Raw genomic sequence first — 25,229 nt, 5'->3', positions numbered from 1 at the left:
CTAACTTTCAAAACTTATTCTGAACCAGTGCTACAGTTGTGCAGGCCTGGCCTGGGGTACCTGTTTAAAAAGTAGAACCTTCAAACTAAGTTAGCCAAGTATGGTTCATGATCCCTCCCTCCTGCCCCCTCTTGAAAGATTAAGTTGGGAGGAAGAAGGAAGAGCTATGGTGTGGAAAACATTGGGTAACTTGCTCAGTTAATGTTGTTTTATGTATGAGGTTGTGGGAAGTAAGATGGGGTTGAACATGACAGTGATTTAACAGCTGATAACTCTGTCAAGGCCCATTTGGTTGCTAGGAGCCATCATGGAATATTGGTTCAATTTCCAGCAATTGGGTGAGGACCTTTGGAAGGGAGAATTGAGATGTGCTGGCTAGAAGTGGGTTTTTCTGGCACTTTGCAGGAGGTGGTAGGAGAGGATTCTCAAGATGCCAGAGACTAATTCTTGGGGGACTATAGGAGTCCAGGCTATTGAGAACGAGTAGTTGAGACTTTGAAAGACAAGGGACCCAGTAGCTTGAGAGAAGAAAGTCTGAGTTGTCATCTATTAAAAAAAAAAAACATTCCTTGTGCTTGAGAGGGCACCTCTAGTTGAACAGTAAATGAGTTCATGGGTTTACTTGTAATTAATAAAGCAAGAGTTTGTTAAACAAGTCTGGACTGGTGATTGGTTATTCCTTCCGTGGCCTTCAAAGAGCATCTACTATATTTATCAGCTCCTGGGAACCGGGTCCTTGGAATATGGGAGCAAAGTGAGAGGTGACACAGTATAAAACTTCCATGTGCAAAGTTTGGCGGTAGTAGCAGTTATCCAAGCCCAGGGTGTGGGAAACCTGGCATCGTGACATAGAGTATCATGAGTTTTACTTCAGTTTGTTCAAGTAGTTATTTTAAGAAGCTATTGTGGTATATGGTGAGTTGTAGCATCATTAGATTGTGGAAGAACTTTCTGGACTTGAAACAGTTGAACAGATGGTCTTTTACTGGCACGAAATACATGATACACGCATGAGTATCATGGTAAAAATTGATATGGTTTTGTTAGATTCTCTGTGATGGGATCAGAGTTCTCTTCAAACCCCACAGATTGAGAGATACAGAATGCCCTTCCCCGTAGGTTAGCCATCGACCTTCTTTCCTGCTGATATAATCATGACAATTAGCCGTGTAATAGTGCTTTTATCAGCTATCAAAGAAGGTCATTATCATTATACTTGTTTTACAGCTGGAGCTATTGAAGCACAGAGGGGAAATAACTTGGCCAAGGTCATGCACAGGCCAGAGGCAGAACCAAGAATGGAATCCAAATCTCCTGAGTCCCAGTCCAGTTCTTTAGCCTTTAGGCAATACTTCATCTGAATTTCACCCACAAGAACATCCAAGCTATTGTTATGTTCATCATTTCCCCATGCAGTAGCATACAGGGACTGTGCACTGTGGAATTGTGTCTGCCAGTGAAGGCTTTGGGTTTAGATGGGCTGATTAGGCTTTGGACCTTTTAAAATTTTCAGGTTGTGTAAGAGTGACAGCAGGGGGACAGCCCTTGGCCAGCTGTCTCCTCGCCCAGTCATTGCTGTCAGGAAAGTTTGTCTTTGGTTGTTACATTTTAAGTTAGAAGAAAACCAGTGGCCACTCGGCCATAAATGATGTTCGTGTCCATCCTTTCTGGTCCCTGCCTTCACACCAGACTGGTGAAAGAACCAGAAGAAACCATCTTTAATAGGTTTCAGAGTAGCAGCCGTGTTAGTCTGTATCTGCAAAAAGAACAGGAGTACTTGTGGCACCTTAGAAACTAACACATTTATTTGAGCATAAGCTTTCATGGGCTACATCCCACTTCTGATGTACATCTTTAATAGGTAAACCCTCACCTGGCCCTCTAAATCTCCTTTCTAAAACTCTAGCATAGAAGGCCACGACCTTTAGCCTACAGTGTTAAAAAGTAAAACGTAGTGAAAACCAAATGACTTAATTGCCAGTATTCAATACTTCCTGGCTAGGAATCAGCTAGACGTCTAGCTAAATGGTGTTGGCAATGGAGCGCTGTTGACTGTGGTAGAATACCAGATGTAAAATAGGAGGAGGAGTGGTGGAATTTAGCAGTCTGAGCCAAGGAGTCCCACCTCCATTTATATGGTGAAGGTATAGCATGCTAATGGCACACCTCTTGAACACTGTTCTACAGATTGGAACTAAGAGGAGAGACATTCTCCTACTCACAAGTCCAAACCCCTTTGACCCATGTGAAAACTTTTTGAGAAGATGAACAGTCTAAAAACTGCTAGTTCACTTGACATGCTTCAAATTCAGGAACTGGTTTAAGGACTTCTTCCACCTGCTGGAGATGCAAGAAATAAGAGGCGCTAAAATGATACCGAGAGGAGAGAGACCTATTTGTTTCACTTGTTAAAGATTTAACAAAGATATCGCCCAGAAATTCCAAGCATCTGGTTAGTATAGACTTTAAGGTGAAAAATTTCTCCTGTAAACTTGGTCTTTGCAATCTTATATGCACCGATTTGCTTGTTCTAAATTGGCTTTAATTACTTGGGATTGCTACTCAGCATTGTCTGGTTACAGTGATCATGCTGGTTCTTCTAGAGCAGGAATCACCTTACTCAGTAGTTAATGCCTTCTTTTACTGGCAGAAAGAACCCGTTTCCCAAATTCATGGACTATTACAGGAGCACTTAGAGAACTAAGAAACTTTTTTTTTTCTTTCTTTTCTTTAGATACCGAGTAAGCGGGCGACCTTTCATCCAGTGTTTCCTTAACGGAGATCAAGTTGAATGGAGTAAACTTCCAACTTGCCAAGGTAAGACAATCACCATGGTTTTAAGAAGAGCTCATGACTGGATGATAATGCAGAAATACCCCATTAGAGAGCTTTCATCTGTCTTTAATCTTATTTAATTTGGATTATGAGAGAATCTTGTAGATATTGTTGGGAGTGGAGAGAGAGGCTGAAAATGTCTGAGGATCCATCATGGTGCTGATGCCTTTTGTAGAATTAACACTAAAAACAAACACAACCCCATGGGTCCCCTCCTTCCCTTCAAATAGTTCTTCTGGCACCATCTCCTGTACAGAATTTAGCTGGTCTAATGTCACCTAATCATTACTATATGCAGAATACTGAGATGGTGAGGTTTGGTTAGTTTCTCACTCTTCATTAAGTAATTTCTTCCTCCTTTAAAGTCTATCATCCTACTTTTTTTTATTTAGTGTAATTCCTCCTTGTTCTGTTCTCCTCTTTTCCTGTCCAAAAAACCTGAACTCCACATTCAAAATCTGAGGCTATTTGGGGATGAAACCCAATATTAAAACCTCTTCCCAATTTATTTGCTTTAACTGTTTTTGTCCTTTTGGACACTACCTGAGCTGGGTCTGTCAACCTGACTATTGCCATCTGGTCTAGAACCAGATGCAGCTAGAAGAAATGTCCTAATTTAAGCTTTCTGCTTCTGGCACTTGTAGGAGCGCAACATTGTCCTTCAAGGATGTCAGTCAAGGAGCCCCAGCTCCTTCTGTCTGTTATTAGAGGGGGGTGTATGTTCTGATAAGGTTGTCTCTTGAGGTTTGTTTCATAGGGTCAAAATCTGCTAGAAGAAAGGAGTTGGCTTGGAGAAAAGCTTGAAAGCAGAAAGCCCTCAGACTCTGAGGGAGATAATGCCTTGCATTATGTTACAATACAGTGCTAATTATATTTTCAAATAGCTAAATGTTTTTTCCCTTTTAGGGGAGATCATGGAGAAAGGTTTACTCAATATTTTCAATTCACCTCTAACTGAAATGTGCATTAATATTCATGATGCCATTCCCTTTTCTTTCAGTGATTACTTGTTCTCCTCCTCCTAATATTACCAATGGGATGTACAATGGCAGTCACCTGGAAAGCCTTGACTATAACTCATCGATAACTTACAAATGTGACCATAATTTTTCACTTACTGGAGAGGCCTCCATTTACTGTACAACTAGAGATAACATCAATGGAGTCTGGAACGGGTCTGCCCCTGAATGCAAAGGTGACTGTCTGGTTTTATCTTCCTCTTATTCTACTTTCTCCCACCAGATAAAACAATATTTTGATTGCTAGGCAAACCCATAAACATGAGGAAATTCAGTTAGGCATTAATCATTTAAATATATAACTTGTGGGAAACGTAGTTGCTGTTAGAAACTTTAATCCTTAAAGAATGCTGACAATTCACATACACCCAAGGAGGAAGAGTTAAGATTGCATAGGTAACCTTAATTTAATCATTTTCTAACTTCTGAGTGCTCACTTCACAACTTGAATAACCCTTTTCTACTGTGGGTTTTACGTAACTTCTGAGCTTTCTATAAAAAAATAAATCTATATGTAAATATAATACACCATCCTCTGACTCCATGTGTCATCAGGGTTTGACTCTTGAACCTACAGCACTGCAGCATATCACATAAGCTAATGAACAAATTTTAATAGGTGGCAGCAGGAGTAAACTGTTATCTGAGGACCAACCACTAGAGGAGGATGCACAACACACTCAAACAATGAGTTTTGTATGAATGAGTAGCCTTATTTTACGAGATCTGGGTTCTCTTCCTGTCTTGTGTAACTTTCATTCAGAGAGGATGCCTTGTTCAGTGATAACTTGGGGTTTGAAGGGCACAGGATTGTTAACATCAGTCAGTGGAAAAAAATGAGTTGAATTCCTCGTCTCCTGGTTCCCAACATGGTGCACCTTCTCCTAGGCCAAAGGGTATTTTGATGCAAGAGAGAATGAGGCATAGTGCTGAGTTGCCCACGGCAAGAACTTGCAGAGAATGCTCAGTGAAAACAGCATGTTCAGGGGACTTTAGAAGTCACTCTAGCAAGTTCTGATGAGTAAAACTGAAGGGAAATGACACAAACTGTTAACATCTAACTCATGGTGACAGCAAAAGGTGACGCCCTGATCCTTTCACATCCCTGCTGCAAACCATGGAAGTGTTAGAGCTCTTGAAAAAAAAAAAGAAAAAGAGAACTTTTGTAAAGGAAAGTGGTAGGCAGCTCAAGGTAGGGGTTGCTTTGGGCTTCCCCTAGAATATAGGAATGGGATCCCAGCAGCAGTCTGCAGGGTAGCCCAACTGATAGTACAGGGGCTCTCCCTGTGACAAGGTGTAAGTGGGATAAGTCTGTCTTGTCTCTAAAGATGCAGATTCCTGAACATTAGTTTGGCAAACTCCTGGCTCTGAGTGGCCAGCTGGTGATGGGAGACTGGTGTAATGTTCATAACTGCTTTTTCCTCTTCTTTTTGCCTTAGTCATAACTACCCAGGACAAACCCACAACTGTCCCTCCCGAAGGAGCAGAAGTAGCTGGTACTTCCTCAGGTAAATTGGAAGAACTTGGATTTGCTAAAAGTCTAGAATTTTGGGTTCAAATTTCCACTTGAATAAAAATGAAATGTACAGTGTGAGGGTCATTTTAATTTCTATAATTTAGCTATTCACAGGTGCAAAGATGATGATGCTCACTTAGTACTTGCCTAAAAACTTCACAGAGAGCTTGTTGTTCATTTGCACATTAACCCCAGCACTGATTACGTCTTTTTTCCCAGATAGCGTACTACCTTCCTTGGTTTGTGAGCATTTGTATGTTTACTCAGATAGGCACGTCAGAAGAAGAGTTTAGCAGCTGACAATGTAGGTAGTGATGCATTCCTGCCCCCAAATAAATGGGTCCAGAATCATAAAAGCTCTCAACCTGCACTAATAAGAGAGGAAAGAACAGTCTAAAGAAGAAATTCACTTTAACCCAGTGAATGTACAGTTTAACCATAACCAAAACCATGTTCTGTCACTAGCTATTGGCAGGTTTGGATGCTGGCAACCTAAGTGAAATGAGTCATAAGTGTCCATGCAAAAATTGGTCACTTGGTAGAGATGATTCTTTAAAGGCTGAAAGAAATTGCCCTGGAAACAGACTAAGGATATTTAAAGTAACCACTATTGGACACTGTTGCCTATTAGTGCAGATTTCACGATTTTTACCCCCAACAAAGTATAAACATTTCGTTTAGCGTGCTTGTTTTAGTTAGGTTCCGTGTGACTCAAGAATGGAGTTTTTGTTCTGTGGTTTTAGTTCAGTGGCAGAGAGAATAGAAAAGAGGTGCTGCTTGGCTTTGGGTTATTTGGATTAATTCTATGGCATCTCTTTGTTTTTAGTATACTTACATGTCTGGCAAGAGGTCATACCCATAAGTACAGAAGCAGATGTAAACCAACAGAACAAACAGCTAAAAATGATTTGTGTGTGTGTGTGTGTGTGTGGGGGGGACTTCTTAAATAGTGGGAGGTTTGCATCTGGGAAGTTTAAAGCAAAGCTGTGTGACCCATGTTTTACTGCCAGGGGCAAACGGCAGTTGGGATTTCAAGCTCTTTGATGCTTTTAGTCTTCCAGGACATCTTTATGGCTGAATTTTAGGGCTTCTAATCTGTCCTCTTTCTCTCAGTTATGCCATTCATAAAGCAGTGTCCTCCCTTGGCATTGGTGACTTGGTGCTCTCCTGGATTTCCTACCTCATTGTTCCTGCACCATTTCTTTTAGTGGGTTCTGCTCCCCTTTCCACTTTCCAAAGGATTCCCACAGCGCTCTGACCTTGGCCAATTCCCCTCAAAAGGAGAGTGACGTGGCCAATATGGTGGGTAAGGAATATTATTGTCTGGGCAGATTGATGGCAGCTCTAATGAGAGCAATGGGGGCAGGGATCTCCTTTTTGTTGTGTGGTTCTACAGCGCTTAGCACAGTGGGGCCCTGAGTCATGACTTGCGCCCTCACGCGCTATTGCAACACAACTAATAACAACACTATTGGCTGCAGTAGAGGGCGGTGTGTGAAAAACTTCCATCGCTCTATGGCGTCCAAGCACTGATCATTTCAGTGGCACAATCTCTCTTTCTTGGGTGTAGATTTTCCTGGGACAAAGACAGTTAGTCTCCAAATCCATATGGTTATCCCAAGGATGAGAATTCAGGAGTAGATAATTTACAGCTGAGAGAATTAGCTCTTGGAATGACAATGGGGGTAATGCACATAATGTGTGTGCATCTTCTGCTTTGTGCAGACTTGACCGTATACCCCACAGAGCAAAAATTAGATACAATGAAGTGGATATTACATTGGGAGGGGGTTGACTCCAGCAGTTATTCAGCCTGACAGTGCTTTCCCTGGCATGCTTGGGGGCTTTTCTTCAAATGTCTTGGGGGGAGAATATGAGCAGTTGTGGATTTGATTCTTTCAAATCAGTATGTTTTGGCAATGTAAATCTGACTCCAGTCTGTTTGTGGGAGTTGATGTCTTTACATGCCTGGAATCTCTGCCGGCTTTTTGGTATTTAAAATAGTTGTGTGGAGAGCACCTCAAGTATTTAATAAAACTCTTTTCTGTACAGGTTCTGCGTTGAACACAGCTGGCATCTCTACTGAGCCTGAAGGTGGAGGTGAGGTAGTGAGGGGAGAGAGAAAACACTTGAGCTGTTAGACTGGGTAGCGCAATGCGTGTGGTGAGCAGGGAAGCCTGGCTGTAGAGAGCTTCAGAACTGGAGCTGGCGACATACTTTCAATTGTTTTTCAAATCTATTACACTAAGGAACCCCTGAATGTTGCTGATCCATGTGGCTGAATTATGTGCATGAGATTGGAATCACATTGAATTTCTGCCAGGGGCTCGGGCTAAGGGATTGTTTAATCTAAGGTACTGCAGCATAGAGCTCTATCAAGTTAAAGAACTATTATAATAGGTGGCAGCAACAGTAAATTGTTATATAGATCAACCACTAGAGGAGGATGCACAACACAGTAAGACAATGGATTATATATGCACGAATAGCCTCATTGTACACACCGCGTAGCCAAATATATAGATTTGGCAAATTCTTTCGGTTAGGCTAAGTGGATGAGACTTGGGTGTGCCATATTAGAGATCTAGATTCTTTTCTTAGCTTGTGTAACTTTCATTCAGAAAGGATGGGTGGCTCAGTGATAGCTTGGGTTTTGAAGGGCACAGAATCGTTAACACCAGTCAGTAGAAATAATGAGAGTTGAACTCATCATCTCCTGATTCCCAACACGATGCACCTTCTCCTAGGCCAAAGGATATTTTGATGTGAGGGACGGAGACACATAATTCTGAGTTGCACATGGCAACACCTTGCAGAGAATGCTCAGTGAGAACAGCAAGTTCAGGGGTTTTAGAAGTCACTCTAGGAAGTTTTGATGAGTAAAACGGAAGGGAAGTGACAGATTTTGGCAGATTGCCACTCATGGTGGCAGCAGAGGCACCATACTGAGCCTTTCACATCCCTGCTGCAAACCACGGAACTGTTACAGCTCTTAAAAGAGAGAGAGAGAGAGAGAGAGAGAGCTTTTGTAAAGGAAACATTAGTTTGGCAAGTTCCTGACTCTGAATGGCCAGCTGGTGATGGGAGGCTGATGTAATGTTCATAACTGCCTTTTCCTCTTCTTTTTCCTTAGTCATAATTATCCAGGACAAACCCACGACTGTCCCTCCCAAAGGAACAGAAGTAGCTGGTACTTCCTCAGGTAAATTGGAAGAACTTGGATTTGCTAAAAGTCTAGACTTTTGGGTTCAAATTTCCACTTGAATAAAAATGAAATGTACAGTGTGAGGGTCATTTTAATTTCTATAATTCTGCTATTCACAGTTGCAAATATGATGATGCTCACCTAGTGCTTGCCTAAAAATTTGACAGAGAGCTTGTTGTTCATTTGCACACTCCATGCTGTCCTGGTTTTCCTGCCTCTCTCATTGTTCCTACACCATTTCTTTTGGTGGGTCCTTCTTCCCCTTCCACTTTCCAAAAGATTCCCACAGCGCTCTGACCTTGGCCCATTCCTCTGATATTCTATGATTCTAAAAGGAGAGTGACGTGGCCAATACCATGGGTAAGGAATATTATTGTCTGGGCTGATTGATGGCAGCTGTAATGGGAGCAATGGGGGCAGGGACCTCCTTTTTGTTGTGTGGTTCTAGAGCGTTTAGCACAGTGGGGCCCCCCCATGCTTGGGGGCTTTTCTTCAAATGTCTTGGGGGGAGAATATGAGCAGTTGTGGATTTGATTCTTTAAAATTCAATATGTTTTGTCCTACGCTTGGCAAGGTAAATTTCACTCCAGTCTGTTTGTGGGTGTTGATTTCTTTACGTGCCTGGAATCTCTGCTGGATTTTTGTTATTTAAAATAGTCAGTTGTGTGGAGAGCATCTCAAGTATTTTATAAAACTTTCTTTTCTGTACAGGTTCTGCACTGAACACAGCTGGCAACTCTACTGTACCTGAAGGTGGAGGTGAAGTGCTGAGGGGAGAGAGAAACACTTGAGCTGTTAGATTGGGTAGCGCAATGCGTGTGGTGAGCAGGGAAGTCTGGCTGGAGGGAGCTTCAGAACTGGAACTGGCCACATCCTTTCAATTGTTTTTCAAGTCTATCACACTAAGAAACCCCTGAATGTTGCTGATCCATGTGGCTGAATTATGTGCATGAGATTGGAATCACAGTGAATTTCTGCAAAAAGCGAACTAAAAAGCCCTCGCTTCTAGTCAGTACTTTAGGGGGACCACAGCTACAAATTTGTTTCTAACTCAACTGGATTTCTTTTTATGCAGTGATTGTGCTTTTCTACCTCCTTTTCCCCCAACAACCAGTTTCCTGCCTGGTTTTAAAATGTTTTTCATTGGGCTTTATTTCAACCACAAAAACAACAACAAACTTTAATGACCAAACTGCATATTTCTGCCAACACTATGAAACCTACAGTAATAATGAACAATATGGGCATAAATGAATATGTACACTCCATTTTTCAGATTAACATTATTAACATTAAAGGCTATACATTTGTCAGTGTTGTATTTTTTGAGGGTAAATAGGGTTCAAAATTTCCAGGAGCCATTGAAAAGCCACTTCACAGTAACAATGAAGGTCAGGAGTGCTATTTTAATCTTTCATGTGTTTCCCTTAAAATGTTAGTCTGAACATTCCTTTAACATGAGTCTGATTTCTAAATGCAAAACTCGTTGATGTCAATGATTGTAGTTCTAAGCAGTCTGTGACAAGGAATTAATTAGCTATTCAGTATCTTCCACAGCCAGTGGTTAGATGATAAATGATCTTATTCTAGTAAGAGCAGCAAAAGTCTGTCCCTTGAAACAATCTATTTGGGTAATTAGAAATACAGATTACAGCACTCTTTATATCTGTGATACCAGATAACATAACACTAACCTATGATGATATACTAGGGCAAAAATTGTGCTACCTGGTCTAGACAAGCTGATTATAATGATTCTGGCCTTTCTTAGCATTTTGGCAAACGTACGACTGGCCAGTGCAGGCTTGGGAAATGAGAGCCTAGAAGCATGTGCAAGAGAACCCTTAACATCCAGTGGTTCATATTATAGAAAACCTTTAAACCCAGATTGCGTCCTCCATTTACACAATGGTTTTCTTATTGGTATTACAAGTTACAAATGTGTACAATCCTTTGAAAAGCTGCTTTGCTTCATTATGAAGTTCTCTAGGGGTGAGATCATGGTTTCCAACAGCTAATGATTATCCATTTTAGAATGGTGGTGTTTATGTGACTACCTTAATTGTTCATTAATAGCTGGTATAATCTAGGGTACGAAGTGTAGCTTCATATGCATGGATTGTGGATGAGTTCCTGTAGATTATTGATATGAATTTATATTTTAGCTCACATTTTTTGTTTCTCTCTTTAGGGCTTGGCATACGCATTGACATAGGCATTGGCACCAGTATTGGTATTGGTAAGTAACTTAAAACTGAAAAAAATCATTCAATGCACTAAAGCTATGACGGTTTTAAGATCTGGAGTCAAGGCTATTTTAATATTGCCCTTTCTCCATCTCATAATGTTTTCCACCTACTTAATTACTGGTACTAAAGACCCTGGGATTTAGGGTTCTTGAACTTGTCTGCCATTTCTAACGTGCTGTGGTGCCATGTAAAAGCACTGCCATTCTCTGGAGAGAAGCTTGTATTCCTGCTCTTAGCTGTTTTCTCTTCACAATATTTGCCTGAGCTAGGCAGTCTGCTGTGATTTTATCTGAAATATATCTGCACAGTATTGATGGGTGAAAAGGGGAATGAAGAATCTCATTTCTTTATCCCCCAGGGAGATCAAGAAAAGGTTCAATTGTGTAGTTCTGTTTTGGGTGAGAATACTTCCTCACCACTTAGGAGTGTGTATGCATGTCTAGTGCCTACCAAAAATGGAAAGGGCAAAAGCTAGGAAGGGAAGTTATAAAAAGAGCCAAGAAATCGCTTTGTAGGTTAGATTTGATAGTCTCATATTTTACAGGAAATTAGAAGGCTGTTACTGAAGTTCTCGGGATCCAGAGTTAGTCAGCCTGCAGTGTTCTCCACATAACAGATCTTGATTGTTCAGTCATCATGCTCGTCTATTCAGAACACATTTCCCCCTTCTCTCCCAGAATTCCCACAGACAATGTAGCTTAACCTTGGGGAGTAGACTGTTCCCTATGTATGAACCTGTTCACCAAAGCACTTCAGCAAATGCCTAAGTCCCATGGAAGTCAATAGGTGTTCGGTCATAGAGTATCGTTGTCAAGGAGAAGATCATAAAACCACTATCCATTTGGAGCTGTTCAAGCAGGGTTCTAGCAGTTGCCTGATCATTGGAGACTGTGATCTCCCTCTGAGAATATGCCAACCCAAATCATTCCGTAACCTACATCCCTGTCACATGGCTCTAAGATGCAGCTGACCCGGTGTGTACCGATTGGGGAAACTGTGCTCAAATCTCAATAGCAGAATTGAAATATGGTTTTAATTAGCTCAGTATGACCCCAAAGTAGACAGATTGGTAGAAGTTTTCATTTTAAGGTTCAAGACTGAGAGAGAATCCGATGAATTTGGTAGCTTCTTTATTATATCTGTTGGGGAAGAAATCAAGCAAGCCATACTAGAGATTGAACATAATACATTCTATGACTCTTTGGTGGAGAACTTCAACACCTTGCAGGGGACTGAAGGGAAGAAGTTGAATTTAAGCTTGAACATCTTGGAGTAGATTGAATACTGAGCATTACTCTGGATGAGCTAGGAATCTAGACAATCCTTAAGCTGTACACAGAAGCGTTAAAGACTTGATAAATTAGGAGATCCAACATCAGAGCCTCTTTCTGGATTAAGGTAGAGAGTTCTTGTGATGTTTGATCTGTATATGAGAGGGGCTTATTTATCATCATAAGGAAAAAATTGTGTCCTATGATACAGATAATCTGTTAGTGATGATAAGAGCAAGTTCCAGAACTGTGGAGATTCAGAATTGTCTTTTCGCAAAATGTTGTTTTATTTAACTTTGTTACTAAAATTGCTCTCTTTTTTTGTATTTTTAAAGTAGTTCTTGGTGCAGTTGCTGCAATGACACTACTGACGGTTTTGAACAAAAATAGGTAAGCAAGCCAAGGATATAAGTATTTCCTTTTTGAGATTTACTCTGCTTGTTTAGATGACTGAGACTTTTCTTGCATGTAGCTGATGTCAGAAAAAATAACGTGTATGGTACTCTGAAAATTGCAATAACATGAGGCACTAAAGGGATGGCATTTAGTCTTTAAATGAAGATGGCATCTAGAATTACTTCTACATTTTTGCTCGTGATAAATTTGAGAGAAGTTTTATAAAGCAACTTAAGAGGGTTAGTGGAGAAAACAGTCCATTTATTTCACCTAATGCTTGTTGGATACTCCCGGGAAAATCTATTCCGTATTAAAGAACACTAGTATTAAAAGGGCTGCTTGTGTTTATCCTGAATGTTTGTTAATAGATAACTATGTTTGTCTATTGCATTTGCATTTCCTGGAATAAGCATTTTCCGTTTATACAGAAATCAGTAATGTATTGTGAAAAATCAGTCTGTTGAATAGTAAGTGTTTCGAATAGAACTATGTCAATTGCTTTATACACATACAGCTTAATTCATTTGCTAAACAAAATAACAACACTACTTTGCAATATAATAGGGAAGTTTAGCCTATGCTTCACATTGACTTGTGGGAACAGACTAGTTACCATGCAGATTTTTTTGCATCCTATCGGAAATGCAGGATCTGCTTCAAGGCATCCAACTATTATCTAGCTTCTCCTGCAACCAGCTACCTGCAGTTTCCCCATACTTGATGTTTCCAAAGCATGCAAAAAATACCTACTATAATACCACTCTTGAGTTGTGCAAAAGTATACCTAGATTGGGGGAGGGAAACAGGAGGAAAATTTGAGTCCTGAGGTGGTCATATTACAGCTGACATATGATAGCTCATTGTCCCTTCTCTTAGAATTCCTAAGTAACAAATGGTGTAGCTTATAATTGTCTTTTTCTTGAAATGTATCTGTACTATTACTTCAATAACCTCCTGCAGCAGTGAATTCACAAGTTCCCTACACGTTATGCATGTTTCTCACTACTCACTACTCAGCAGCTGTATAAAAGAATTCCTGAAAACAGAAACCTCTTAAAAAAAATCCTTATTTTTAAAACAGCAACACAAATTTCTGGAAAATCAGCCCACAAACACTTTACAAAAACAAGGTTGTGGAGTTGTACAACTCCTTCCCCCTCAGCAACACCTTATCCCTCTGGTCTAAAGAGAAAAATGTACAGACGAGAAATTGTTTTCATATTATGGGATGTCCCCCAAAATGTGTCATTGTTAGTTGCTGCCTCTGAGTATCAATAAAACAGCAATACTTGATTTGATACCAAACAAGGTGAAGTCCAAAGCTTTCCCCCTCAGCATTAGCAGGTTTCCCCACACACACCACACAATCCCAGTGAATATTTTAATTTCTTGAAAGTGCGGGACATACGTTTTTTCAAATATGTTTTTGGTGTATTTTGGAGGAAGTTTTACAAAGAAAAACAATGTTTTATAATATCTTGCTCTTGCTACTGTTAAAATTTCCAAGTAGTAAGGCTTCCACCACTTCCCCGGTAGAGAATACCACAGCTTAATTCATGTTGCCATCAAAATATCTTCCCAATAGCCTAAATTTAATCTTAGTTCCTTTATAAATTCTAGTTTTATAAAAGCTCTCCTTTTAGAAACTATTAATTTTTTCTGTCTTTTATTTCTGCAAACATATTTAATCCAATTAGCATTCTCTCCTTTCCTGCTGTTCAGTTCTTATTTTAGAAATCCAGATCCCTGAAGCTCAAATTTCTAAGAAAATATGAACTACCAGTGGGTGAAACAAAATGTAAACTGGGTCTTGCAAGGCATATTTTGTAATAGAAAAATATCTTCCTCCACCTAAAAATATGTAGATGGAGTCTTCTGATTCAATGTTATTTGAGAGAACAGGGTAGAATTATACAATATTAAATTCAAATTGAGAATATAATCTACATGTTCTTATTTCTTCTAACCTTCTCTGTCTTGACGTGAACTGAAATATTACATGTGACATCATTGTTGGGTTAACCACTAGTATACTAGATTTCTTCTATATAATGTTTTTCTGCAAACACAACAGATTCGAACATTGTGTGTTCTTTCAGTCTTTTAAATGAAGTTGATTGAAAACCAGTATCTGTCTAACATGTAAATCTCCTCTCTATTTCATTACTTCCATATGTCCATTTTAAGATTGAAGAAGCAAATCATATTGTGTTCTTTGGGTGAAAAATAAATTCCTAAAACCATAAAGATTATAAGCATATATAAGATTTTATCCCGTATGGGGACATGTACTAGCAGTTCATCAAATGGATTATACAGATAGGGTAAACTAGTCAAATTCATCCCCTGAAGAGCTTTGCTCTCTTTAGTATATATCCCAAAGAGGTTCAGAAGTTGATTTCATAAGGACTTAAGTACTTTACATGGTATTTGCACTAGCCATTGTTAAATAAGATTGATATTCAATATGACTAGTCACTAAAACTAATATCCCTCTTTAAAAATGTAGTTTACATAAATCTATGTAGATGTCCACTCCTGATACAGTGAGGAATTTCCAAAGGAATTCCTCAGCTCAGCTTTATTTTATAGTGAGGAGGGAGACATGGGGGACCCAGGAATAGTTTGGCTCTTTTATGTAAATAACGTTTTTCATTGTTTGTCCTTGCAGTTACTAACTCTGCTTACTAATTAGCCCTAGCCTCTGTTATAGCCATAATGCATGTTTTCTCCTACTTTTTCTATCGTTAGGGAAATATTACGAACTCTGCTTTAACATGAAATCAGTTAAAATATATTTCTATTGTATGCTATTGTTACACATCAGGTAATTTTTTTCATTTAAAAAATTAACATCTACCGACTTTTTAATACAAAAACTAATATTTGTTCCTGAACGTACTGGAAAGTACAACATATGGAAAGTTTAAAGTATCATATAGACTAAAGTCTAAAGCTGTAGAAGACTAAAATATATAACTATTTTGATTTAAACTGTTATCTTTTTTTTTTTTCCAGGATGAAGGTTGGTGCTAGCTAATGGCTTACAAATTAACAGACATAATATTGGAAGAAAAGAATGGAAAAGTTAGGAAATAAGCTTCAAACATTTGCACTAAATTTCTGTAGTGAAAATAGTTCCCTCTCGGGCAACCAGAGTTCCTTTCACTACAACTTTTCTCCTTTGAATGGGACTTGTAATCGGAATCCACTGCATCTGAAAAAAGGAAGTGGATCATCCCTTTTGTCTTTAAAAACTGGTTTCTGAAGCAAGCAAAGGCAGTTGGCAGCATCAAAATTACTTGCTGTTCTGTACATGCAGTTTGCTCCTTATTCTGCCTCTCCATAGTGCCAAATGTTTCACCTGTTAAAGAACATGTTGGCCATCTGAGTGTGGCATAGTTTGGATTGTGGGTTTTAGCTGTAGGTGACAAGAGAGCCTGTTTAGATGCCTGCTTACAGGCTTCCCTCATGAAGTGTGTAATACTAGTCTTTAAACCCAAATGTAAAGATGCCAGACTCTAAATGGAATGTTGATGTGACCTTTCTTCAGATTTAGATTTCATCTACAGATTTTTGTTGAAGTGAGAATCTCTTCAGATAAATCCACCTTTTGTTCCCAGCTCTATAGCTTCGGTTTCTTTTTACAAATTTGATACATAGTGTCTCCCCTAAGAGAAAAGAGTGAAGTGTGTGAATTTACATGGGGTTTCAGAGATGTTCAAAATACTCATCACTGAGTTTTTAATAAAATTTACTGAAAATAAGGCATCCTATTTCTTTCCCTACAATCAACTAGCACTTTATAAGAAGTAAGCAATAAGATCAAAAGTGTATTCCATAGCAAGTTCTCCAGTGGTTTAGTGACTCAATTAATTTTATGTTTTAGTCATCAAAAAAATGTCTTTGGAGGTCTGAAAACAAGCTTTTTAAATTCAGGAAATGGCACTCTCTGCTGGTAAAATGGAGGTGATTGTAATCCAATACATTATTATTTATTTTATCACTTAAAACCGGTTGTTTATATTCTTTTTTACAATCATTAACTATGTTGTTTTGCTTAGCAATATGCATAAAACTTTCCACAGGTGAAACTGTAACTGAAGGAATTTGTGGGATTTATAATGTCATCTTTCTAAATGTATTTTTCTTAAATAAAAGGAATACTGAATGAAGATTAGTATCCTCTTTTTCCATACTTATTACAATAAACTGATTATTTACAGGTGATGTTGAAATCTAACCCTCTGTCCTGATCCAGTCACTAGCTGCTCGCAGAACAGAAGAAAATGTGTGTTTCCTCTTGCAAATAAGCAGCTCTCTTTTCTAGGGTACAGGGATTTTTCCTGACAAATGTGAAAGGGGTGTCATTTTGTTGAATAATTCCTCTTTGTCCGGGGTCCCACCGGATCTCTGTCAGAAGGAGATCCCACTGCTCTGGCATCACCTACAGCCACAACTTCCCCCTGGACCCTGCCTCCTGTTAGTGTGAATAAGCACTTTGAGGAGCAGCTGTAAATGGTGCTGTGGTGCATTCATCACGGGGTCACAGTCTAACAGGGACAAGAGCTTTTTGCTGGCTGGATGCATCTCCTGCTCTGGAGCAATATGGGAGGGAAGGGTGGGAATATGCTTGCTTCCCATCCCAGTTCCCTGAGTCCAGACTATTCCCCGCTCCCCTCCCCCCCACATAATGGGGGAGATCAGGGACCCATCCATATACTAATTTTAAACTACACTTTGGTCCTATGCACTAGACCTCAGCTACGAGTCCTGCTGATTTTTTTGGTAATGAAGCAGCAAAAAGGTTAAGAATGTTGGAACTGTGAAAACAATCTCTTATTATTTCTAGTTAGGGGAAATGAGCCTTGCAGCCTGTCCCAAGGGGCACACTGAGGCTATTACGATCCAAGTGTCTCTCTAATCTGGTGGCTTTGGAATTAGGTTTCTCTGAAAGGCCAAGAAGGAATATTTAAGGAGAGGGATGGGCAGTGACTAGGAGATTTTGGAGTCACATTTCCCATCAAAGGTGTCTCTCCTTCAATGAGGTGTTTTGAAATGTGTAACTATTTAAGTATCTCCCTCATTCCGTCACAGATGAGACTTTCAAATGCAGGTTCCACAGGGAAGGAAATGACGAAAGGAAGGGAACATAAGACTGAGGAAGGACGCTTGTGCGGTTAAACTACAGGAAGAGTAGAGAGACGCGGGTGTTTCCAACTCTGCTTTTGGCTCTACCGCACATTGCGTTATTTATTTGTACTGCAGTAGCACCGAAGAGCTCCATTTGTGTACCAGGACTCGGTTGTGCGAGGTGCAGCACAAACACCGAACAACAACCAGTCTGTTGTAGCTACGTCAATACCCCCTGTCCAGTCAGTCTAGGTCAAAGGTTTTCAACCTGTGGGTCCGCAGACTGTCTAGAATTTCCAAAGGGGGCCGCATCTCCATTCCAAATTATTTAGGGGTCTGCACATGAAAACAAGGTTTCACTGGTCTAGGTCATTGTATTGCTGTACTTTCCGTTAGTGTATGTGGTGTATGCTTGTTTCACTGCACTCCACGTCCCATTTTAAAGCTGGATTTGGTTCAAATGGCTCCTTAGTGACTGCACACCTGAGAAGCAGCTGCTTGTTTTAAATGGTGGTAGATGTTTCTTGAAGGCTGGATCCTGCAAGTGTGCTGAGCACCCTCTGCTACAAGGAGTGGACAGTGCTTAGTACATTGCAGGATGAGAGTCTGCAAAAGGATTTTCCTGTTCAGCTTGGGTTATTGTGAAATTATACTGTGATAGTATTCACCACCACCCTTCACTTAAGAAAGCCACAAAGCAGGTAAGCACATCTCGCTGCCGAAAACTAAGAACTATGCATCAGGAATGTTGGCGTTCTGGACCAAGGGACTTTACAACATACTGGTTTGTCTATGGATGTGTATGAGAAACACAGCACAAAGGGAGAGACAGAAAGAGCAGAAACCAAGACAGCCTGTACAAGCAGCATCAGCTGGTAACACAACACTGAGAAAAGCTTAGAAAATTGAGGTTTTGGGGGCACTCTACTGGCTGAAATAGGTTTGGTTCTGCAAGAAAGGAAAAACGCACACAGTTTGCTTCCTCCTGGGTTGAAGGAAACAGGACTTTGTACAAAGTATCAGAGGGGTAGCCGTGTTAGTCTGAATCTGTAAAAAGCAACAGAGGGTCCTGTGTCACCTTTGAGACTAACAGAAGTATTGGGAGCATAAGCTTTCGTGGGTAAGAACCTCACTTCTTCAGATGCAAGACTCGCATCTGAAGAAGTGAGGTTCTTACCCGCGAAAGCTTATGCTCCCAATACTTCTGTTAGTCTCAAAGCTGCCACAGGACCCTCTAGGACTTTGTACGTTCTTGGTAAATAAACAAAATTGCACCAAAGGTACCAAACTGCCATCATCAATTTCTCCTCCAATTTGGGACAACCTACAAGATCCCAAATTTTGGCTAACCGCTCAGGTCAAACGGCATAACAGTATTGACTCAAAACCAAGGCCACTAAAGCTTTACGGTAGAAAAGAGACACAGCAGTACTACTCCCAATCATTTTGTATTTGGACATGTTCACACCAGTCACACTATTTCTTAAATACCTCGGGCATGTTTTCCTATAAACTAGGTAGTCATGTAAACACATTCCAGCAGGCTTGCACAGATACACCCCAACATAGATTTATGGTATAAACCTACTCCTTGAAGATAGGGACACACTGACCCCTCCAAAGATAAAGACAGGATGACAGGACAATAGCTAGAGATGTTTTGTTTGAACCAGCAGGTACGGGGTGTAGGGTCAGTAACACGTTGGTCACACAGGAGTGCAATACATAACTTATTTGTATCAATGTAGAAAGGAGGAGTTATAGGAGCGGCATCTTTGTCCAGTCTAGGGGGCAGCAGAAGGTCCCGCTGCCGATTGAGCCAATTCCATAGTGACTGACATACCTGTGTTCGTATCCCTGTGGCGTCTGCCGGCGCTAGGACCGTGTCTCGTTGTCACTAAACCTGGTCGAGTGCCTTTGCCTCTGAACCGAGTCTGTGATTTTTCTGGGCAGTTCTATCAAGGTCTGCTGAGCTGGGTACCTGCGCAGAGCCAGGACAGCGTTCAGAGACAACAGGAGGATGGTTGTGTAGACCATGCCCTGGTTCTCTCTTCTCCCCTGCCCTCGTGCAGTTCCCAGGGCAGTGTCTGCTTCAATTATTATTTTGGCAGGCTCTCAGCATTTTTCCTGGAGATGCCCATGAGAGAAGGGACATGGTAACATCTAACACTTAATAACTCAGCCAGACCTGAATGGAATTTCAAAGCTGAAAGGAAAAGGCGCCCCTGTAACCTTGGCATAGATGTCAGCGTTTCTTCTCCTGGATCAGAGCTCTGCCTGCACATACTCTTCTCCCATCGGTGCCAACTGCGTGGATGCTGCAGGGCTGAAGCACCCTTGGAAAAATATTAGTGGGTGCTTAGTACCCACCGGCAGCCAGCTCCCCTCTTTCCCCCAGCGCCTCCTGCCCACTGGTGGCCCTGCTGATCAACTTCTCCCCCTCCCTCCCAGCACCTACTCTCTGCTGCAATCAGCTGTTTTGCAGTGTGCAGCCGGCTCTGGGAGGAAGGGGGAGGAGTTGAGAAAGGACGCACTCGGGGGAGGGGGCAGAACTGGGCGAGAAGAGGCAGGATGGGGGCAGGGCCTGGGGCAGAGCAGGGGGTTGGGCATCCCCCAGGCCCAAAGGAAACTGGCACCTATGTCTTCTCCTCGCACAGCGATAACATCCAGCACCTCCTGCTGGAGAGCGTTTGCAGCCTTGAGTCTCCATGATCAGCTGTGCTGGCGAGCTCTCCACGCTGATCAAACAGAAAATGAAAATTCTAAAGTTCCTGGGGCTTTAACGGGGAAGTGGCTGTTTCCTGTGTACCTGGCTGATGTGCAGTGGAGTTGAAAGAGCTCTCCAGAGCGGTCACAGCAGAGCACTGTGGGACACCTCCTGGAGACCAATTCATTTGAATTACACAACGCGGTGTTTACACTATTCCCATGTCGACTAGTGGATGTCGAATCGAGTGCAATGCCTCTCACGAAGGCAGTGTACAGAAGTTGACGTTACAGGCCACTTAGGTCGGCGGAAGGGACTCGGTAGTGTATACACATTATTAAATCGACCTAACACGGCCTATGTCGACCTAACTTTGTAGTGTAGACCAGGCCTTAGTCATCTGTCAAGCACCTAGCCTGTTTGGTTGTTATAAAATACTGTTGTCTTCACATTTCATGACAATGTTTACGTTCATTTTGCAGAGAGTCAGTAAAAACTGAAAAATTAGTAAAGATTTTGGGGCGAATCCTGCAGTCTTTAAATAAGGACTGGATATGTACTGACTAAACAGCCATCAAAGTCCACAACTCTTGCTTAATTTAAGAATTGAGGAATGTTTTCAAGTGTTGGCCTATTGTTTGGGATGAGGAACAGGTGGCCGGGCTAAGGGCCTGCTTTACCCTGGGAAGGATATCCAGAGCCTGGGGAAAACAAACTGAGGAAAACACACTGGTATTCAACTTCTTTGTTAACTATCACTTATGCCCCTCTCTTCTCCCAGGGGCTCATTACTGGAGTCAACTGTTGAATTCCCCAGAAACAAAAGGGAAAGTAGTCATTTCAGTAAATATTTTCAGCTTCACACAAGGCCTGGAGGGCTCAATATGGCTAATTGGGCCAATTAACTGCCCAGTCTGCACCTGGAGGAGACTGGGATTTAAGTAGATCAAGTGCAACTGGGCAGGAACAGGCAGGGCCCATATAAACCAGGAAGCTAGCAACAGAAGAGGTTGGAAGGAGGGAGTCTTCAGTTGCTTTCTAGAAGAAGGGACGTGTATGGGGAACTTGATGCTAATAGTTTATGGTTATTCTTTGGGAGAAGGATGTGTGGCTTTGTCAGGGCCAGCTCTGGCTTTTTTGCCACCCCAGGCAAAAAAGCCTCCAGCTGCGTCCCCGCCCCGGCGGCCAGACCGCCAGCGGGAGGGCGGCGAGCCCAGCCGGGGCTCCGCTCTCCCCGGCGGCCAGACCGCCAGCGGGAGGGCGGCGAGCCCGGCCGGGGCTCCGCTCTCCCCGGCGGCCGGACCGCCAGGGGGAGGGCGGCGAGCCCGGTCGCGGCCCCACTCTCGGGCTGGAGTTCCGTGCCACCCCCTCCAGATGCTGCCCCAAGCACATGCTTGGTGGGCTGGTGCTTGGAGCCGGCCCTGGGCTTGGTGAGTCCAGAGAAGGGGGCGAGGCAGGTAAGGCCCAGAGGGAAAGCAACAAGGTATGGAGTAGGTCAAACCTTCTCTGCTGATGACAGGGCCCCTGAGCCAGGCCCTGGAAGAGAGGGTGGGCCTAGGTCCATCTACTACAGTGGTTCCCAAACTTTAACAACCTGTGAACTCCTTTCACTAAAATGTCAAGTCTCATGAACCTCCTCGTAAAAATGAATATTTCCAGGGATTTTTCTCCTTTACCCTGAGTATAAGTTATAAAAGCAGAGATCTTGGAAATATAAAATTTGTTTTTATAACATGCTTATTACATGCTAATTATTATTAAGTGTCCCTGGCCTCTGTTTGCCAGAAGCTGGGAATGGGTGACAGGGGATGGATCACTTGATGATTCCCTGTTCTGTTCATTCCCTCTGGGGCACCTGGCACTGGCCACTGTCGGAAGACAGGATACTGGGCTAGATGGACCCTTGGTCTGATCCAGCAGGGCCATTCTTATGTTCTTATTTATCGTTACAGTATTTTTATTACATTATGAAAATGGCAACACTTTTCCAAGATTTCACTTTCATAGCTTGTCTTATACAAGGCTCCCATGTTTCATCAAAGAGTATCAGATATGAAACAGCATGAAGGTATTTAAGAAAACCACTCAAAGAGTTCCTCCTACACAGGCATTCAGGTCTTGAGCAGTCCAGACAAACAACACACATTACAACAAAGCTCAAACTTGTTTGTCATAATAATTTTAAAAATACTAGCTGCCTATTTAATTTTAAAAACAGTAAAAAAATATCCACCCCCCTTTCCATTTCTTATAAGGAGTTGAAGTTTAAATCTCAGTGTGATAGATCTGCTTGCTTTGATCCTCTTAGCTCTTGGAAGTCCATGGGCTCCGGGCTGCTGGCCCCGTGCTGCCCGGGGTCCCTAGGGACAGCTCTGTCTGCCATTAGGGAATTTTTTCCCGAGAATCCCCTGTAACTTTTTGTGAACCCCCAGGGATTCTCGAACCCCAGTTTGGGAACCACTGCTCTACTAGCTACTGAGGAAGTGGTATCAGCTGGGTAGTCAGTGGTAAGACTGCCTGAGACCATCTCTCATGGGAGAGTTTGCAAACCCAGCTGGGGAAACAAATGGTGACTTGGCCAGGAGGCTGAGTCATGAAGAGAAGGCTGGGGTTCCTGGAGTGCAAAGATCCCCAGAGTGACAGATGATGAAAGAGACAATGCTATAAGAGGGCACAATACCTGGCCACAGCTAATTCCTGGGATGGCTTGGAGGAGGCACCACTAGTGGTGAGGTTACCCTTTGATATGCTCTCAGGCCCTCCTGGCACCCCTTTGCAGTCCCCTCACTAAACCCACCCGTCCAATTATTTTCCAACTAAATTATTATGTTACACCCTGCTGATTGCCAATGGTCACCAGCAGGGCAACTGGTTTAGCAACGGCAAGAGTTTATCTTTGGGTGCCTGTGGATGCCAACCGTTTGCAGTGACGCAGAAACAGCTTCTTCAAAACAAGGTAGGATTGTCGGGGCAAAGGATTGTTAACACTTTTCACCCCAGAAAGGCTAATGTGATTCTGGGGGAAACGCATCAGTATTCCGACTGCTTGCTAGATACCAGTCGTACCCCCCCCCCTCCCCGCAGCTCAGGACTGGCATAAGCTGAGGGTTGAATTCCCCAGAACCCAAGAACGAGGGGTGAGTGTGTTTTTTACATTCTTTGGTAACCACTTCCTTCCACTTAGCTGATAAACGAATGTTTGTACAGGGATGTATAATCCAAGTGACTATAGACAAGGCCTGGATCCTGTTGTGCTGCTCACTTAGGGAACTGAACCCGCCCCATTTTAAGCGGCTTTATTCCTACTCCCCCTTACGCTGCCCCCTTGGCTCTAACCCGGTTAGCGGGCAATGGCCCTGGGTCGGGGGAGAGAGAGGATTTAACGAGCCCCGACAGGTGTTTGTCGCTGGAGGGCGGAGCCCCGCGTGGGAGACGCAGGGGGTCGATGGCTGCGGAGGAGGGGGGAGGCTGTTGCGCTCCGCGGGGGACACAGAGCGAAGGGAAACCCGCGGCCGGCCGGGCACGTCACTTACACTCACCCTGAGGCGCCCAAGCCCCGCAGCTCCTCTGAACCCGGAGGCGCCCGGCGCGATTGCGCTGCGGGGTTATGCGGGCTCCGCGCTGGGGGGGTCTGGGGGCGGGTGAAAGGGGCCGAGGGACGTGACGCTCCAACAGCCGGCGCGAGGTAAAGCCGCGGAGCCCACGAACAGCTGCCCGCGCTCCGTGTAATGGGCCCACGGCCGCGGCTTCCCACGGTGCAGGCTGGGCGCTGAGCCCGGGGCCGAACCAGTGACCCCGGCCAAGCGCAGCCCCCGGGGTCAGGCACCTGCTGCCCGGACAGCACGTGGGTGCCCAGCAATGACACCAGCCCCGCCCCGCCCGGCTGAGACTCCGCCCCTTTCCCACATGGCCACGCCCCCTTGGCCATGAGCTGGGGTGGCTCCGGGGTTGCCACAGACGCTCCGCAGCCTTCGCCCCGCGAGTGCCCCCTGCTGTTGCTGCCATGGTCTCGGCTCCGCGCTGCCCGCTCGACGCCCGGGGGCTCCTGGCGCTGCTGCTGCTGCTGCTGCTGCCCCTGCCCGGGGCTCGCGGTGAGTGGGGCGGGGCTCGTCTCCCCCCTGGCTCGGTGGCTTCGAAGCCTTCCCTGTCCCGCTTCAGGCTGGTCCCGCCCGCAGAAACCGTGCCTGGCCGCGGGAGCGGAACCGGCTCGTGGCCGGCTGGGATCGGTACAGCGGGATGGTCCGTAACGTGCACAGTCTGCCTGGGGGCTCGTAGGGCGGTGCGCGCTCCTGCCGGGGTGTAACAGTGACACTCTTGTACCAAACCCTCCAGCAAACCAGCCTCAAAGCGGCGATGGGAACAATCCAGCCACATTGTCCCCAAGGAAACGAGTTACAGGGATTGCCCAGTTCGTAGAGTCTGTATCTTTTCTAGCTGACTTGCTTCCCCCCTGCTTCTGTCTGTCTCTATGGCTAGGCCAGTGTGGTTCTCCTCCAAGGTTCAATTTTGCGGAGGTAACCGGGAGAACGTGGAGTCGCTATCCTGTTGGATCCCGTCTGAGATACTCCTGTCGCCCAGGATACACTTTGGACCCTCGAAAGTTATCTGTAGTTACATGTGATGCAGATTCAAGATGGTCAGTATATCCTGAGTTTTGTGTAGGTGAGTATCTTTGTTGCTTTTGTGTCTCAATTGATTTACAAGCCATCTTTTTCCCCAAAACAAGGGAGTCCCAGTTCTGTGACCGGTTCACTGTTAACCACTGGCTTCCATGAACACTTTCTAAAACCCCTTTAGTCAATTCTTACTTAGATTAATAGCTGGGTTTTTTAATGACACGTTTGTTTAAAATTCCCAACACTTGTGTCTTGGCAGGTCACTTTAAGAGCAGCTGACAT

At 43.2% G+C, this 25,229-nt stretch overlaps 2 protein-coding genes across 10 annotated transcripts in view; both read left to right on the top strand.

Annotated features, from left to right (window-relative positions):
• Window positions 1-25,229, top strand: part of LOC103306413 (complement decay-accelerating factor-like) — a 96,955-nt gene that overhangs the window by 4,289 nt on the left and 67,437 nt on the right. The window contains exons 5-13 of one of the 5 annotated variants that reach the window (XM_042848975.2): window positions 2,735-2,817; window positions 3,836-4,030; window positions 5,294-5,362; window positions 7,423-7,470; window positions 8,504-8,572; window positions 9,287-9,334; window positions 10,767-10,814; window positions 12,431-12,485; window positions 15,510-16,666. In XM_042848975.2, coding sequence (XP_042704909.2) covers window positions 2,735-2,817; window positions 3,836-4,030; window positions 5,294-5,362; window positions 7,423-7,470; window positions 8,504-8,572; window positions 9,287-9,334; window positions 10,767-10,814; window positions 12,431-12,485; window positions 15,510-15,531 — 637 coding nt within the window. In that variant the 3' untranslated portion in view covers window positions 15,532-16,666. Of the gene's footprint in view, window positions 1-2,734; window positions 2,818-3,835; window positions 4,031-5,293; window positions 5,363-7,422; window positions 7,471-8,503; window positions 8,573-9,286; window positions 9,335-10,766; window positions 10,815-12,430; window positions 12,486-15,509; window positions 16,667-25,229 lie in introns of those variants that run through there. The other 4 variants (XM_042848973.2, XM_042848974.2, XM_065594582.1 and 1 more) reach the window with 4 other exon arrangements.
• The window catches only part of LOC103306410 (complement receptor type 1-like), a 138,276-nt gene that overhangs the window by 66,407 nt on the left and 46,640 nt on the right, over window positions 1-25,229 (top strand). The window contains exons 1-2 of one of the 5 annotated variants that reach the window (XM_065594549.1): window positions 23,147-23,287; window positions 24,808-24,993. The exons of 3 other annotated variants lie outside the window; for them this stretch is intronic. In XM_065594549.1, the coding sequence (XP_065450621.1) occupies window positions 23,242-23,287; window positions 24,808-24,993 (232 nt within the window). In that variant the 5' untranslated portion in view covers window positions 23,147-23,241. Of the gene's footprint in view, window positions 1-23,146; window positions 23,288-24,077; window positions 24,423-24,807; window positions 24,994-25,229 lie in introns of those variants that run through there. One more of the 5 variants, XM_065594548.1, reaches the window with a different exon arrangement.

Source organism: Chrysemys picta, chromosome 4 (genome assembly GCF_011386835.1).
Source record: "Chrysemys picta bellii isolate R12L10 chromosome 4, ASM1138683v2, whole genome shotgun sequence".
NCBI classification, from domain to species: domain Eukaryota; kingdom Metazoa; phylum Chordata; order Testudines; family Emydidae; genus Chrysemys; species Chrysemys picta.
Note: the sequence above shows the minus strand (reverse complement) of the source record. Positions and strands in the feature narration are given on the sequence as shown.